Source organism: Hemitrygon akajei, chromosome 14 (assembly GCF_048418815.1).
Source record: "Hemitrygon akajei chromosome 14, sHemAka1.3, whole genome shotgun sequence".
In the NCBI taxonomy this organism is placed as follows: domain Eukaryota; kingdom Metazoa; phylum Chordata; class Chondrichthyes; order Myliobatiformes; family Dasyatidae; genus Hemitrygon; species Hemitrygon akajei.
Window position 1 is genome coordinate 92,886,193 of NC_133137.1, and position 18,527 is coordinate 92,904,719.

The 18,527-nt window shown below is 37.2% G+C and overlaps 2 protein-coding genes across 2 annotated transcripts in view; one reads left to right on the forward strand and one right to left on the reverse strand.

Annotated features, from left to right (window-relative positions):
- The first annotated feature begins 8,662 nt into the window (after window positions 1–8,662).
- LOC140738784 (transmembrane protein 60-like) lies at window positions 8,663–12,439 on the forward strand. Its single transcript, XM_073066613.1, has one exon. The coding sequence runs from the start codon at window positions 9,142–9,144 to the stop codon at window positions 9,538–9,540; it is 399 nt and encodes a 132-aa protein (XP_072922714.1). The 5' UTR covers window positions 8,663–9,141; the 3' UTR covers window positions 9,541–12,439.
- Window positions 12,440–14,111: 1,672 nt separating this feature from the next.
- The window catches only part of LOC140738787 (lysine-specific demethylase RSBN1L-like), an 87,452-nt gene continuing 83,036 nt past the window's right edge, over window positions 14,112–18,527 (reverse strand). The window contains exons 6-7 of the mRNA XM_073066619.1: window positions 16,095–16,203; window positions 14,112–15,347 (exon numbers count right to left, since the gene is read on the reverse strand). Of these exons, the coding sequence (XP_072922720.1) occupies window positions 14,853–15,347; window positions 16,095–16,203 (604 nt within the window). The 3' untranslated portion in view covers window positions 14,112–14,852. The remainder of the gene's footprint in view (window positions 15,348–16,094; window positions 16,204–18,527) is intronic.

An 18,527-nucleotide genomic window follows, 5' to 3' on the forward strand; every position in this document is an offset into this window, starting at 1 on the left:
CAAACTCAAATATCAGCAAGCATCCCCATCTCAGATTTTGATCATTGATAAAGTAGTTCGGGAGTTCCTGCAGAGATGTCCTGGGTTAGAATGACTGACTGCCATTTTTCTTGGTACCAGATAAGACTAACCATGGGCACATTTCCCCCTCGATGTCCATTGATTTTTGTCTGCATTATTGTAGGGTTTGCTAGTCCATAATTTGCATTTGTATTATGCAATTACATTTTTGCCTACTTGATTTTTACAGTACAGGATCTGATTAGTTATTTCATGTACTGTAGAAAGGTATTTAATTTCTTGGTGTAGTTTATCAAATTAATTGTATATTTTATTAAGGCAGGTTACCTGCCTGGTAGATTGGCTATATATTGCATTACACCTTACTACAAAAACAACAGGCAGCACCAAATCAATGCAATCTACAATGAATTCCAGGGGATTGAAATAAAGACTTAAAATAGTGCATATAGGCAGATTAGACTCCATTTGATGCAGTTGGGATTATTAAGAGTTTCCACCATTTTGTGCTTTTAACAAGGATCTGCAATATTCTATCTTGGTGCTCCAATAAGAACAGGCGCCATAGCATCGCATATTATAAACACTTTCCTGCTACAGGAAATTCCCAGGTTATGACTGGTAGCTGAGAACTGTTCATGTGTTGGAAATGATCAAAAACAGTGAGTAAGAGAGCATTACAGGGATATGAGACTGTGAGCATGCGGAAAGTGCTCCAAGCTCTGCTCAGCTTGACTCAACCCCCAACAGGTGTGGTTCAGGGGGATATAGCGAGGAAAGAAGGCAAGCAGAAATGTCCTGTTCCTGCACAGCAAGGCACCACCAGCTCTGCAGAAGCTGATAAATTAATTCCTCCGATCTCTCAAAGTCTGTTCATACGTGTAGGTGTCCATAAACTGAATGTTCCTAACACAGGGAGGATCAGAAACTGAACATATGTGGCTACTGATGCAGGAGCTTTTAGGGCAGGGGAGAGAAAAGGGATGAGAAAAGAAGACTGGTAGTACCACATATTATAGAAATGAGAAGGAAGCCTTTATTGAAAGGGAATGAGGAGGAAGAAAGAATACCATGAAAGAAGAATTTGAGCCTGAACAAATGAAAAGAGTCCCAGTTCGATCATATTTAATAGGAATGTTCTCAAATTCAAGAGTTGCTTTAGATGTTAGGTACAGCAGTAATGTGGCAAATTTAAACAGGTGGTTTTTTCAAAGCAAGGTCTCATGACAAACACTAAATAAATTAATTGACATCTGATTTAGAAGCTCCTTGAGAGGTAACTTTTGATTGGATACCAGGATATTTCACCAATTCTTCATTGAAATAATGCTGCAGAATCTTTAAAGCCCACCTAAGCAAGCAGATGGTCTTTGTTTAATACCTCCTCTGATTGTGAAGCATACCACATCCTGATGCAGGCTTTCAATCCAAAACGTCAATCATTCCTCCCATGGAAGCTGTTTATAGCTTGATCTCCTCCAGCAGATTGTCTGTTGCTCCAGATTCCAGCATCTGCAACCATTGTGACCCTGCCACAAGTTGGTTATAATGGATTCCAGCATTCTCCTTTCGGCAAATGTTAGACCAACTGTCCTATAGGTTCCTGTTTCACTCTGTCCTTAATTATGTGGAGAATTATATAACTGTTTATTTTTTTACATTGGTTAATAAATTACTGTTTGTTACATATGCCAATGACAAAAATAGCAAAATCTGACCAACAGTTATAAAATAATTGGTGCTAACTGTAGTAACTCTTGACTAAAGAAAGGAACTAATCAAATTTAGGTATACACAATATTTTACATTAGAGGAATACTAATATAAGGCCATTAATTATGAAGCTAAAATATGCATCTTTGAAATGAAAAATGTGCACTACTAATATATTTTAACAATATTCCTCTGAAATATTTTAGGATTTTTACAATAAAACCAAAATATTACATGAATTTTACAAAATAACAATATTCATTGTGAATAAAAAGGTTAGACTGAAACAAATTAAAATAATATTTTGTTTTCCCATGACTGAAACTTAACAGAAATTATTTTAATAGTCATTCTTTTTAACATAATGTTGAAACTGACAAAGGCATTCCATTCATCTATACATGGTTCAAGAGATACAGCATTCTGTTCAATTCCTTGCCCTTTTACAGAGAATTTTCTTCTCCAAACATCTGTATTCACATTGGCATTCTTCACACAAGTTTCACCCTTGCATGTTTCTCTACTTCAAGCAACAGCCTTGGTTCAGTGGTAACATTCTTGCCATTTTGAGTCAGGACATTATGAATACAAGCCCAAAAGACTTGAGAACACTTTCTGACTTGACAATTCAGTGTGGGATGCAATATCAAATGGACAAGTGGAAATGGATAGGATAGTTGAATTTGGAGGACACTATGAAAGAGACAGGAACAGAGGGATTAAAAAGAAGTGCAGAAAGGATAGATGAATTTTATGGGAGAAAAATCTCACCAGCAACATGAATAGTGACATGAGTCAAACTGGGTCAAAAGGCCAGATTCTTCTACATAAATATTTTACTGAGTAAAACAATCTTCTGTATTAACTCAAATAAATAACCTTAATATAAATCAAAGATTTAATGCTTAGATGATGGTAGACATGTAAAATAGACTAAATAAACCAAATATCTACTCCAGCCATGCAACGCCACTCTCTATATCAAAACAACTGAGGCGATAATTACAGGATTTAGGGTAAATGATAACATTTCTCATAGTTGGAGGTGTGGTTTCTCTAGAAAAATGTAGAAAATGTGGGAAATTCTTTAAGTAATGATGCAAGTATTTGGAAGTAATGAAAATAAATAATCAAACTATTCAGCCACATACTGAACCTACTTGTAAGAAGTCAGGGTGGTTGACATGACTATGAAACTCTGACCCTCTAGCACTAAAGGAGTGACAGGCAATATTGAGGAAATTGAAGTCACTTACTGCAACTACCCTATTCCTTTTACTTCCATCCATAATCTGACATATTCTCAGTCTCTACTTTATTAGGTACCTCCTGTATCTAATGAAGTGGCCACTGAGTGTATGTTTATGGACTTCTGCTGTTGTAGCCTATCCGTTTCAAGAGTTAATGTGTTGTGCATTTAGAGATGCTGTTCTGCACGCCACTGTTATAACAGGTGGTTATTTGAGTTACTGTCCCCTTCCCGTCAGCTGGAACCAGCCTGAACCTTCTCCTCTGAACACAATCATTTTTGCCCACAGAAATGCCACTCGCTGGATTTTTATTTTTCATTTTTCATACCATTCTCTATAAAGTCTAGTCTGTTGTGTGTGAAAATCCCCAGGGATTCAGCAGTTTCTGAGATATTCAAACCACCCTGCCCTGAACCTCTTTACCATGTCGGCAAGCTTTTATGCATTGAGTTGGCAACATGATCGACTCACTAGATATTTGCATTAACAAGCAGGTGTACAGGTGTGCCTAATAAAGTGGCTACTGAGTATATCTGTTCCTCTGTCTCACACAGGCTATTGGGAAATGTATAGTATAAATCCATGCTAGTGACTACACCATTTTTATTCCTGAGCTCAACCCATAATGTCTCACTGGATGAACCCTGCAGGAAGTCCCCTCTAGTATTATGAGATCTAATTCCTTGGACTCAATAGTGTAGTACCTCGAGAGTCTTGTGTTGTTACAGAACAGGAAAAAAGCAGCTTAACAAAAGCTCATCTTTTATTGAAAGTAGTAACTCTGAACCAAACAATGTAAGTCAATGAAACCTAACAGATGATACACAAAAGACAGCAATATTAAAAAGGTTTGAAATTTTAAAAATCTTATAATACCTGTGGAAAGAGAAATTGCACTAATGTTTCAGGGAAATTGTTTGGGAGTCTCAATGTTTCAAGAAGTTTCTGTTTATATTTCAAACTTAGTAACTGTTTCCATGACTCTATTCTCACTATAATTTGACACCGTAAATGATCCTCCCCTCATCTTGTGCTGTATCTTCTTTTATCCTCTTGTCCGTTAGCTCCTCAAAACAGACTCTTTCACTGTTCCCTCCAAGGTGCATGGTTGTGCGGCTGTAGAGTAGCTGAAATGCTCTCACACACATAGCCTTTGTTGCCATATAGCTGCAATTTTCTTTTACATAGTGTTAATATAATTTTGAAATTATGCTAATATAATTCTGAAACCTACGCTAATATAATTGAGAAATACTCTGTAATTTTGTCAATGAATATACAGTAATCCATATATTTTCTAAATATGGAACATACCACAACCTTTACTTTGAAGCATTTGAGAGCTTCAGTGTATTTATATTGTCAGTCTTTCAAGTTACAATACTGTTACATATTGTAACAATAAACACCAAACGGAAATTGGTAGCTCATTGTTCATAAACCGCTGGCCCGCTGAACGCCAACACCATCAAGTCATTTCATCATAGTTTTCCATTGTGCCTTTCAGTTGTTTTGACTGCCTAACATCAGTTACTTGTGTTGGGATTTGGGATTTGTGTATGTTCGATGTGCATGTTACAAAAAAAACATTAAAAGCACCGCAGTCCCTAGGCCATGTAAAATTTTCCTGCTCAGAGCAATGGTTGGTCTATACAGTTGTAAAAAAATTAGGGAGAATGTTGCTCTCGATCCCCCATTTTTTTCCCATTCCTACTACATGCAAGAAGCTTGTCATCTTTTGATTTTATTTCTATTCCTCCAGTAGCTCTCTTTCACCTACCCAGCTTGGTTTCAGCACTGAAACAGACCTCTTAGCTGTACCACATCATCTAGGTTTTGGTACAATTAACATCATCCTTTGCAAATGATTTTAATAAGTGCCTAGATAATATTACCTTTACTTAGCTCCATGCTTAGCAATTATCTTAACTGTAAAGCTTCTTTTTTCAGTCTACTTGAAATCCCCAAAAGGTTCCTGAGGCATCCCCGAAAAGAATTGCTAGGAAGAAACCATCATGTTAGCCTTAAAAAAATCTGTTCACTCACTTCGGACCATCATCCTCCCTGCTCAGGGTCAATTTAACTAGATTTTGTTATACAAACTGGTAAGCCCCATTTCTCTTACATTAACTCTCTATTGTTTAATTGTCCTGATTTAGAAAGTTATTCTTAACATCTTGGTTGATGGACCTATCCATGTCAAGGTCAAGACTGTAAGTTATTAGAACTTATTTAATGTTTCCTTAGAATTCTGCCTTTCCTTCTCAGAAATAGTGCAGCAAAGCTTGAGGAACTGGAATAACCCATTGCTTGTCAAAAAAAAAGTACCAAAGAATCTGTTGGCATCAGAGATAACAGAGACTCTTGTTAATTTTCAAAGTTCTATAGAATCTGGAATTGCTCTTGTGGATTTGGGGTAAATCATTATAATCCCGTTATTTAAGAAAATAGGAAACTACTGATTTATTAATCTCATATCAATAATTAGGAAGATGCTGAAAACTATGATGATGAATGTAAGAACAAAAAAATTAGTTTCAGTTTTGCCTGAGTTAGAATTTTATGAACGCTCTTACGGACTTGAGCACTTCGTCCAGGCTGGTGCTACAATGCAGTACTGAGAGAGTACTGCACTACAGAAGTTGCTGTTTTCCCAGACTAACTGCTGATTATGTAAATTGGGGGCTGTAGTCTTGCCATACTTAAATTAATCAATATAATTTATTGCCTATAAGTACTTTGGAACAGCATAAACTCAAAAATGTATTTGGTTTTTGTAGGTACTTTAAGGATTCACAGCATGATTAGTGAAGGACTTGTCATCACTTTATATCATTACAAGTATAGAAGAAATAAAGAAAATTTCTCTTAATTCATGTGGAGGCAAGGAATGTGTTGCCTATACTTAATTATACTGGATTGAAAAAAATGAAAGAAATATTTCAATTAAGCACCTAGCACAGCAGTCAAATATGAAGGTCTGAATTTATAGCAGGCAGACATCTTGTGTTCATTGTTTTTTGCTGGTTACAATGATTAATAGACCATGGAAGAAAAAAAACTGGTTAGTTATGTATGCTATGTTTTGATGCATCTGTGTATTGGGAATTGGTTAGCTAAAATGCTACATATACTGCACTTCTCTGTTACTTCATCATTCTTATGCAGAGGAGTACAGTCAGGAGAGGGAAGGGCAGGAGTCAGAGGCTAGAGACCACTACTGTGGCTGTACCCCTTGACAATAAGTACTCCTGCTTGAGGACTGTTGGGGTGGGGGATGGCCTACATGAGGGAAGCAACAGTGGCTGCGCTTCTGGCACAGAGTCTGGCCCTGTGGCTCAAAAGGGTAGGGAAAGGAAGAGGATGACAGCAGTGATAGGGGAGTCTATAGCTAGGGAGTCAAACAGGTGATTCTGTAGATGCAGGAAAGAAACGTGGATGGTAGTTTTCCTCCCAGGTGCCAGGGTACGGGATGTTTCTGATCGTGTCCAAGATATCCTGAAGTGGGAAGGAGAACAGCCAGAGGTCATGGTACGTATTGGTACCAATGACATAGGCAGGAAAAGAGAGGAGGTCCTGAAAGCAGATTACAGGGAGTTAGGAAGGAAGTTGAGAAGCAGGACCACAAAGGTAGTCATCTTGGGATTACTGCCTGTGCCACATGACAGTGAGTATAGGAATAGAGTGAGGTGGAGGATAAATGCGTGGCTGAGGGATTGGAGCAGGGGGCAGGGATTCAGAGTTCTGGATCATTGGGACCTCTTTTGGGGCAGGAGTGACCTGTAAAAAAAGAACAGGTTGCACTTGAATCCCTGGGGGACCAATATCCTGGTGGGGAGGTTTGCTAAGGCTAATGGGGAGAGTTTAAACTAGGATTGCTGGGGGTTGGGAACCAAACTGAAGAGATGGAGGAAGAGGCGGTTGGCTCACAACTACAGAAAGCTTGGAGACAGTGCGAGAGGGAGGATAGGCAGGTGATTGAGAAGGGACGCACTCAGACCAATGGTTTGAGATGTATCTATTTTAATGCAATGAGTATTATGAACAAAGCGGATGAGTTTAGAGCATGGATCAGTACTTGGAGCTATGATGTTGTGGCCGTTACAGAGACTTGGATGCCTCAGGGGCAGGAATAGTTACATCGAGTGCCAGGCTTTAGATATTTCAGAAAGGACAGGGAGGGAGGCAAAAGAGGTGGGGGTGTGGCACTGTTGATCAGAGATAGTGTCACAGCCGTAGAAAAGGAAGAAAACATGGAGGGATTGTCTACGGAGTCTCTGTGGATGGAAGTTAGGAACAGGAAGGTGTCGATAACACTACTGGGTGTTTTTTATAGACCACCCAATAGTAACAGCAGATAGGACGACAAATTGTGGAAAGGTGTAATAATAACAGGGTTGTCGTGGTGGGAGATTTTAATTTCCCAAATATCAATTGGCATGTCCCTAGAGCAAGGGTTTTAGATGGGGTGGAGTTTGTTAGGTGTGTTCAAGAAGGTTTCTTGACACAATATGTGTAAGCCTATAAGAGGAGAGGCTGTACTTGATTTATTGAAACTTATAACAAAGTGGCAGTGACTAAAGTGATTAACTGAGTGGCTAAGATAAGCTAAATAGGAATACAAATTTTCCTGTAAAGATTAATTAGGATTTGAGGCAATTGTTGAAAAGTCTAGAAAAGAGTTGATGCAAAAAAGTTCATCTATTTAAAAAAGTGGATTTCAGTGATGGAAACTCATGGCTAAAATGTTTAAAAGCTAGCTGGTTGGGCATGATAGCAATTTTGAATGGAGTATGCTTTTCTATAGTGACTACTTCATAATGTTTTGATTTAATTACATTCTTTAAACTAAAACAAATTTACCCCCTTTTAAAAATTGGAACCATTTTTGTGTACAGAGATCAGAACATTCTAATTTTCATTTAACAGATTTCTTCTAATGTAGTTGTATTATCAACTAAACACTACCTTCACTGCTGTTATTATCAACAGATTTCTTTTACCATTTATTAATAAGGTGAAAGAGAGTTTTCCCAAATGGTATTTATAACCTAATTAGACAAGTTTTTTTGTTTCTTCCAAGAGTTTATGAGGTTGCAGGTGGCTGGAAAGTAATTACGTTCCTGTCCCTTAGTTACAATACATGGTTAAATGATACAGACTCAATTTTTCCATATACTGGAGATGTTAGAGATCGAGATTAATACTTGAGAATAGTGTGTTCAGGATGCTGATGTAATGTCTTTGCCTGCTCTATATCTCAGTTATTCCATTCCATTACAGAAGCCATTTTATCTACTGCAGTTCTTCCACTTAAAGAACTATGCAGGACAGTCAGATGATTTAACATCAGTACAGCTGTCAGATAATTCAATTCAATTTGCTCTTCAGTCACTGACGGTCCTCATTGGACTGTTACCGGCTCTGAAACATCTTTTCATAAATCAGATATCTTAGAGGGCTGAAATTATGAGGCTAAAACTACGAGAACTGATTTATATGCATCAAAGTGCACCATTCTACAAAGCGCTGGATATACTTGGAACCGTCGTGTCAGTGATTCCGGAAGTGTGTCACACTGGTGATTGACAATGTAACTGCACAATTCGAACTGGGTACACCGATGACAACAATATAAAGCACTAATCAGATCAGAGCATATAGGCGGAGCTCTGGTCTTATTAAAGGGGCATGAATTGCTCTTTTTCAGCAGGATAACGGGTTTGAAGGGAAAGTGAAAGCAAATCAAAAACGAACCGAAGCGAGGCAAAGCAAAGGGCCAAGAGAAAGCGTTTGGAACGGAATTTAAGCGGGCACCTAAGCCGAGTGTTCGCCTGCTGGAAGCGGGCAGAGATCCGAGATCGCTGATGGAAGGTTGTTTACCAGATTCTGAATCGCACAGTATATCGTAACAAGAAAGGCCGAGAATGACTTGAGAACGCTCCACGTGAATAAAGTCGGTGTTCTTCTATCAAAGTAGTAACATCAATAATAAAACGGACGTGCACGTGTTACATCAAAAGAGCGAATGGCGCAGTCGTAAATTGAAATGAAATGCAACTAACTTATTTTCATAACGGATTACCTTTTGCAAGAGTTTCTTGAAATATTCTGAACAAACCACCGAGTGGCGAGCATTGTGGCTTCATCTTCTTAGATGAGAATGTCATTAGCGCAGAGGGTTCTGATGACCTGGCTCTTCACCCTGCTTTTCCTAATTGTGTTGGTGCTGAAACTGGATGATAAAGCTCCGTGGAACTGGTTCCTCATCTTTATTCCGCTCTGGATTTTTGATGCTATTCTTTTAATCATGTTAATTGTAAAGATAATAGGAAGATGTAAATCCGGCTACGATAGGAATGGTACCAACCTAAAGAAGGAGGTTTGGTACTTATGTGCTATGCTGCTTAAATTAGGTTTTCAGCTGGCGGTGTGCGCAAGATTGGAGCAATTTGCACAAATGAAGCTCAGTTTTATTTTTATACCCCTTTGGCTGTTAGTAATCGGAGCGATTGTTGATTTAGGGTACAATACTTATTCTATGAGGCAAGACTGATGAAAACTAACGCAGAGTGAACTCTTCATTTCCGGCCTAGAAACTGCTCCATCATGTGGCTATTAATTGAAATAGCTGGAATAGGAGCAAAAGGAAACCTGCGACAATCAAGACATCCAACAAAAAAAAACGGAAATTGCTGGAAGAAACTGTCAGGGCGAACAGCTCTGTTCGATAGAAAGTCATCGCCTCCGTTTCTCCTACAGGGACGTAGTTTGCCCTGCAGATTATTCCCAGCATTTGCTGTTGGTACTAAAGCATGGGTAAATCGTGATATATTCATCCTTTTATGTCAAAATAACTCCATAGGACTTCAAATGTTATTCCTTATAACAATCTCACCCGTGCATTGTGATGTCATCGTGGTTATAAAAGTAAATGTGAATGTTTTTATATAAACACCCTGTAAATTAATGACAGGTTGCCACCGCACCTGCTATTTGTTCTAAGCAAAAGCCGTTTGTGTTTTATGCAACTGAAATTCTTCCTTTAACATGTTAAGTTGAAAACAAACAGTATATATTTACATAAGCATGATAGTTCAGTTATCTAGAGTATATATTTCCTTCTTAGGGATATACTTTAATTATAAAATTCAGATTGGCATTCCTGCTACCTACAAGCTTTGGTTGTGCCAATAAGACGGCCACATATAGCAAAATCCAGAGACTGGAAATCTTAAAAAAAACCAGAAAATATAGAAAATGCTCAGGTCAACAGCAGCTGTTGTGTGGGGGAACATTATTATTTTTCCTGGCTGATGATAGGAAAAACATGGGAAACCTGTTGTAAGGACACAGGCCACCTGCAAGCAAATGTGCAGTTTAAATTTGCATTATAGTCAGTACAGACATCATGGACAGATGCTGAAGTTCTGTTATAAGTTGCAGAAAAAGAACAGGACTGCTTGTGCCATATTTAGGAGTTATAGCACAATCTGCATCTTAGAGAAGGTAGCAACATTGACATCCATCTTGTACATAACAATGTTGTGAACTTTAGGAAGCAAATAATTTCAGTTCAAGGGAATCTACATATTTGCCAATACACAACTGCACACATCTTTCTGATTTTAAAACCAGAAATTATCTGCCACTTTGCATATTTTGTAACTAAAACAAGCAACCATACTTGGGTTGTAAAAGGTGTAACTATTGTCAACTATTTAACATGCACCAATTATTGCAATACATGAAGTAAAAGCAAAAAATTAGGTTTGCTGATTAGGGCATGTCAGGAAGATACTTGCTTGGATTACCAGCACTGCCAGGAGTCAAATTTCAGAAATGGCACTTGCGGAAGCGCAGGTCCTAGCCATGTATAAATGCTACATTGTAATGTCCATGAAAGACCATTTTCTCCCTAAAATTGACAGTTTCACATTATGTAAGAACATAAAATACAAATAATTTCTTATTTTCAAGTACTGTACTTGGAATATCTTCCAGTAATTTTAAAAAATATAATGTAGAAGTGATCACCATCTTTAAATCACTTTTGTTAACATTTCAGTTTGGCTTAAACCAAGACTTTCAATGACTTTCTGTTTTCACCAGGTTCAAAAATTTTTCACCTGGCATATTCAATCATATTTGGAGCATTGCAAAGCCAAAGAAATAAAATTGTTTTCAGTAACTCAACAACTTTAACTGGATTGAAGCAGGACTTTTCTAAATACCAAAAAGTCTATGAATGGGGTATCCCATTCTGTTTGCTCACCATTTACTAACATTATAGCCAATAGTGTACTCCCATCCTGACCATGTATCACTTGATTCACTTAAGAATTAAGTCTCTCTCTTCTTTGAGTAGCTCAAGTCTTTAGATACTATAAAACATCTTCCTCATCTTAGTCTTAAACGGGCAACTGTTATTCTGAGACAACGCCTTCTGATCTTGAGACTCTACCATGTCAGGTAGAAACCTCCCAGTATTTACCGTCTTAAGTATTCGAACAATCTTTCTATCAGCTTATACCTTGTGCTTTTAAATACCAATGAGTGCAGACCCAGCCTATTCAATATTTCCACATTCTTTGAAGCATCCTGGTGAATCTTAAAGGGACATTGTGCACAATACTTTAACGTGATGTAATGAATGCCTAGTACAATTGGAGCAAGACTTCCGTACTTTTATACTCCCAAGTCCTTGAAATAAAAATCAGTATTCCATTAGCTTTCCAAATTGCCTGCTGCACCTGCATACATTCACGTCATCTCTATCACATGAATAAGGAGCCCAAATTCCTAGTTCGGCATTTAAATTATCTATTTCATCATTCTTCCACACAAACTCAAGAAAATTCCATCTTCACCATATTACTTTGACAACATCAATTTCCCTTTGTAACCCATTTCCCTCACAACTTGCCTTTCTCCATTGCCACTCCATCCCAGCAACTTATTTTGTATTATTTACATATTTGATTACAGCATATTCACTTCTTAAATGTAATCGCTACAGACCCAGCATTGAACTCTATGGCACTCCCAATAAGTATCCGTGGGGGGGGGGGGGGGCGCAGAACCAATAAGGAGGGATTCTGAATTCCAAAATGCAACTGGCCCCAAGGATTTCGGATAAGGGATTGTGTACTCATTGTTAATGAAGCACTTTCTTGAATATCTGCCACATCTTTGTTTGCCAGTCTTCTATCCATGCTAATATTCTTAAATGCCCTTTCAGATAACATATCCTCTACACAAAACTTGAATGTGCATAATGATCAAGGCTACTCTATCAGATTTCATTCTTTGGAAAAAGCAAGAAAACCAGTATTGTCAGAGTCAACAAATAGCTAAGCAGTAAGTGTTCAATAAAATTGTTACATTTGTACACTTTTCTCTGGTATTTCTTTGCATTTAAAATAAATATTTCATAAAATGCTGAAACAACCTGACCTGTAGAGTATTTCTTGCATTTTATGTTTTAACTCAAGATTCTTTTTTATGATTTTGTTGGCAAGATAAAAATCGATAGCTCTTGGGTTGAAGAGTTTCAACAGTGGCAAAATAAAAGAGGCTGCAGAGGAACTTGGACATGGAAAAGTTTGCCATGATTCTTGACTAGATTGTAAGCAATAACACCTGCAAGTAAAAGATTCATATTTCGATACAACACTGTAATCAGAGTCATATGAAGAAACCCACGGGGTTGCTTGTGTGACTAATTCCACAGAGGAGATTAAGTGGAAAACACAGAAGACTAAATGAAGACCAAATAAAAAGCAAGAGATAATTGAACAGCAGGGCTTCCTAGAACAAGCTCAAAGAGGTTTGGCAGAATAATTGGAAAACATCAATAATCTTGATACAACTTTAGGGGATTATTTTTTTCTTGTACACTTAGGGGTAGAGGTCATGAATTTAATTTTGAGATATAGCACGGTAACAGGCCCTTCAGGACCAATGAGCTTGTGGCCCCCAATTACCCCCATGTGACCAATTAACCTACTGACCTGTACGTCTTTGTATTGAGGGAGGAAACTGAAGCACTCAGAGGAAAGCCACACAGTCATGGGGAAACGTTCAAACCCCTTACAGAGAACAATGGGAAATGAAGTCCTGCTGGAATTGCTTAGGCAGATATCTAAATTGTATTTTGTAGATGGTACACACCATAGTCACCATGCACTAATGGTGCTTAGCATACCAGCCACTCAGGATGTTTTTACCATGATGGCGTCAAGCATCTTGAATGTCATTGGATTTGTACTCACCTAGGAATATCACTTGTGCTTTGTACATAGCAAAACTTAGGCTGTCAGATTGCAAGTCATTTGTTACAGAACACCCAACCTCTGACCTGCTCTTCATATCAGAGTATTCATGGGATTGGCCTGACTGGACTTCTAGTCAATGACGACCTCCAGAGAGTTCATGGGGGAAAACTCAGCTATTAGTTTTAATGTTACTGGTAGGTGGATAGGTGACTTCTTGTTGGAGATAGTCATTGTTTCACACTTTTGTGGTACGAATATTACTCACCACATCAACCCAGGCCCAAATGTCTTCTAAATCTTGCTGTGTACAAGTGTGCACTGTCTAACTGCTGAGGAGCTGTAAATGGAATTGAACAGTGTAAAATCATTGGCAAATGTGCCCTCTTCTGAATCTATATGATGGAAGGAAGAACACTGATGAAGCAGCACAAGATTGTTGGGCCCTTGGACATTGCCCCAACGAATTAATGCACTGTTGATTTATCTCTACCAATCATTCTCATCTCCTGAGGTATGACTGATGTTTTCTCCTTGACCTCCATCAATTTGTTTTATCAGTTTTCCTCAATGCCACATATTTAGTGGAGCCAGCAGCTCATAAAAAGGATGGTTTAGGCGATTAATCCAAAAGGAGAAAAACCTATAAAAACTAACTGTATTATGTAACTGTGATTAAATTCTTAAGATTTTAACACTTCTCTGCTAAACCACATGAATAAAAGAAAACAGGAAAATATTTGACACTAATATCAGAACCATAAATGATTGAAGAGCTTGCAGATACTTTGTAAAGAAGCAAAGATGCTTACAGTATAAACTGACTTCAAAGGGACACTAGTACTTCATCATCTTGGAGAACAGCACATAATGAATACCTTTATTTTGAAATCTAGAATATGATAACTTTGCACTCTATTCCTTTTGCTCCCCCTCTGGGAGGGGAACAAAGAAAGTCTGGATTTGTCTGCATGGTTACACAAACTTCATCACATCTACATTAGGTGAAATAAAATAATGCTGGTGTAAAACAACCAAAGGCTAGTACAATTGATGCTTTAAGTATATAAAAATCAAAGTACACCGAACCTTTATTAAGCGGTTCAGAGTTTAGTTTGAAATCATACTACATAATAATAAAAATGTATTTACACTACCATGTTGACACAAATATCAGTATTCAAACCTGCAGCTAATTTAACATAAGCTCTATGGATAAGCTTGAATTGGGAAACAATTTTGGCTCAGCTTACAAAAAAGTATATGCTGAAGTCAACTTTGCTTCTACCTGTACTACTTTTTTATCTAAAAATAAAAAAGTATTTTTTAACTCCCTCCCCCCATTTAACCTGCTGTGTGACAGTACACCCACCCCCTAAGTGCTGTTATATTTCACAGTTATGGACAGGCACTGAGGAATGTTACAAAGCTACATGTACTTTTCTGTCCTACCATGTAACAGTCTTAAGAACAGTAACAAGCTTGCCTCACAGAGCTTACATAAGCAAGAACATCACACCATTGTTTTAAGATACATTTAAAAAAAATAAAAGCTCCAAAGAATATACACATATCAATAAGAAAAGTTGTTTTGCTAATCATGCACATCTGTGTTCACTGAGAGTAGCTGTTCGTCATCTCCACAGTCAGTTTTGGTATTTGAACAAGCTAGATCTTTCAGTTCAGCTGCATACTGTGAGTCAGTGCTTCCAGACTCCACTTTAATTTCTGAGAGCTCTGTGATATTAAGTTCTATCTTGATTTCTTCATGTTTTGCACTTTCAGCAGTAACATCATCACCCTGCTTTTTATCTTCAGTCTCCATTTTCATAACTGGGCACTTGGTGTCTGCTGGTAATTCTGAGCCTTCATAAGCACAATCTTGAGCAGGTGGATCTCCTGCATCTGGATGATACTGTTTCAACCGTACATGCCATGCTAAGCTGCATACTGCAGAGACAGTCTTGAATTGGTGTACGACATTCCGGGGAATGAAGTACACATCATTGTCATACAGTTGAATTCTAGCATAACGAATACCTTCTCTTCTTATCTGGTTGAGCTTTGCATCATCTACCCACTGAACACACTAAAAATAAGAAAACAGGTCCAACAATTAAAACTGTAAACACAAAATGTATCGATACAACAGTTTCTGACATACACAAGCTCAGGTATACCTATGTTTCTCCCAAAATCACTCATAAGAACTAAACAATTTCTCATTTGTGTTTACTATTCTGCCCCCACCTATCCTACTCACTTGCCAAGTTTCATTAGTTCTTGCTTTGCGCACTAGTTGAAGTGAGCCTCACCAAGGCAAAATGCATTCTGGAAACAGTTATAAGAACCAAGCACTTTTCCCTGGATTATGTCACTGACATGGTTATATCCATTCATCTATTGAGAACAGGAAACATCACCCATTAAAAGTTCAAGTTAAGAACTAAGATCAAACTGCTATTTTATAAACAAAAAATTTTACAGCCTAATTTCTTCCTCCTGAAACACATTACCCAAGTTTGTTGCAATGCGCCAGCTCTATATCTTCTTCACCCACCACCTGAAGTGCATTCTTCAATGGGGTCATTGATATTAGGTAGAGTTGGTGGCTTTGGCAGATTATTCCCTTCCCTAAACCATAAGAACTGAACAAAGAGCTTCCCATCCTAATTGGCTCTATAGTTCATTGCCACCAGTGAAAAGCAAACACAATCTGGTAAAAAAAAACTATAAATAATCATTTAGAAAGTTGGCGTTTGAGTTTCTATTTTGGAGAAATTTAAAATATGTAAATATTAATTGCAAATGTGTTTGATTATTTAACTTGAGTTACCTGAGACAATGGTGGCTCATGTAGATCTAACTGCAACCTCTGCACCACCTCTAAGAAATCTTCTGAATGAAAACAAATCACATCTTTGGTTATACGAGGTTGATCAGACCTGAAAATGAAAAAAATAAATTACCCCATTGAGCTAGAATTCAGTAATGAGGCAACTGTTCATTTTGAAGGGTGATTGACAGTTAGTGCCTGTCATTCTCAATTTGATGTGTGTATGCAACATTATAGGTAGCAATATGGAACCTAGACTTCACCACACATTTAATGATAAATCACAGACCAACCAGACATTTTACAACTTAATTAAATCACTATTTGACTTAACCCTGCTACTCAGCACATCTTCTTTCAATGATAATCCCTAAAGTACATTCAGTTTTATTACTTCATTTCAATATTCATGTTGACTTACAGTATTTCAATAATTATGTGTAGCAAAAAAATCCTGGCTGCTGAACCTTCACTACAAACTTTGGTATTCCAATCTCTTCAAACATATTCAACAGACATCCAAATGGGAAGACTTATAAATTAAAGAGTCCATTTTAGCTAATCTTTTAGATAGCAAATAGATATTGGAAAATAGGGTTAAGGATGAAATCTCCTGGTACACATTCTCTATATGAGCCCCTGCAGAAGCCAGACAATGAAACATCCAGCTATTTCCTTTAACAGAATATATCCAGTTTATAAAGCTGATACTTTTTCTAATTTAATCCTTTCATAGAAATTCTCTAAGGTATAAATGCAGTACGATTTAATTTGCTATATTCTAAAGCTGTTTTACAAATCAACACATTTCACTATTAAGTTAGAGCTTCTACAAAGCTGTTGAATGGAAGAAAGTAACATAAACAAATATTCCTGAACATTTCAGACAGGGGCATTAAAAATGGAGAACAAAAAAACAGCAAACATGATAAAGAAATAACATGCATCTGTCTTCACAATGAAAAGCATTAAGGCCACAAAAAAGTGGGAAACCAAATGGTAAAACAGAGGAGTATAAAACAATAGATATCACTGGGAAAGAATAAACAAACATTAGGAGGAAGAATAAGAAATCCCATGAACCTAATGATATGCATCCTAATTTTTTTTTAAAGACTTCATTACTTACTGCCAAAAAGGGCGCAATGGTTGCAATTTTCCAGGATTTGTTAGATTCTGAAAATGTGTGAAAATGGTTTGGAAAACTTTTCAAGCAAAGCAGATTAAAAAAGTGAAGTATACGCCAGTAAGTATAACATTAATTGTCAGTAAAATAGAAAAAAAGCAGGATTCCAACTGGGAAATTATAACAACGGACTTCTTGTTTGCCTTTGCCTAATGACATAACTTTATGAAAATAGAATTGCATTTAAAAGTCTAACACTGATCTGAACAGGTTAAGTCAGTAGAGGAGCAAAAAGGGATAAAATAATGTTATGATATATGAGTCAAGTATCCTACTAAGCTCTGGGAGAATACTTAGCTAGCTAAGAAATGTTGGGAAGCACAAAGAACAAAGAGCAACAGTGAAGGTAGGTCACATAATCAGTATAATGTCAGTATAGCTGAGACAGCTTTAGAGCCTGTGAGCAATCTCATTGCAAACATCTCACTATGAGCCATCAGGAGGTCAGAACCAGCAAATGTTGTCATTTCTGGGAAAATGACATCTTCTGGAAAGTACAATTAAATAAGTTAGAAAAACACTCCGGTAATTAAGAAACCACAATGTTGAAGTAATTGTGCAATGACACCAGGAGGAGTCTTTAGAAATTAAAGAAACATACACAATGGATTCTGGGTAATTGGGACACATCAGGACCCGTACATTTTGGCCCAATTAAGTGAGTACCCCATTAGCCAAAGTTTCATTGAAATATTTAAAAGATATAAAAAAGACAAACTAGTATTTAATTGAATAACAAATTATGTATTCAAATGAAGCATCATATATCCTAACTTTGTGACTTCATTGTGGTTTGTTTTTCTGTTATTCGTTCCTTCTGCACATTTGCATGTATTACATTTAATCATAAGTAGATTTTAAGGGCATAGGACCTTACACTGATCCCTCAGGAATTTCACTATATACTGCTTAACTTGAAAATTACGCTGTTGTAGCACACGATAAAACAGATCACACAATAACTTTGCCTAATGACTACATTAATTGTAATTAGTTCAAGCAACTCAAAGGTTCACTGCATAGTTTCAAAGAAGACTTGTTAACTTTTTGTTACACAACTCTTCTGTTTACTTTAACTCTTTTTACACACTCTTGATGGACCTAGCAGGGATTCAAGCTTAGTGAGTTTTTTTTGAGTCTGACCTAGAATAACTTCTATTAGCTGTTCTATGGAATCATTGCAGCTGGGCATCTCATTAGCACTTTTTGCAGATTTCATCACAGAGCTTTCAAATATTGTTGAGTTC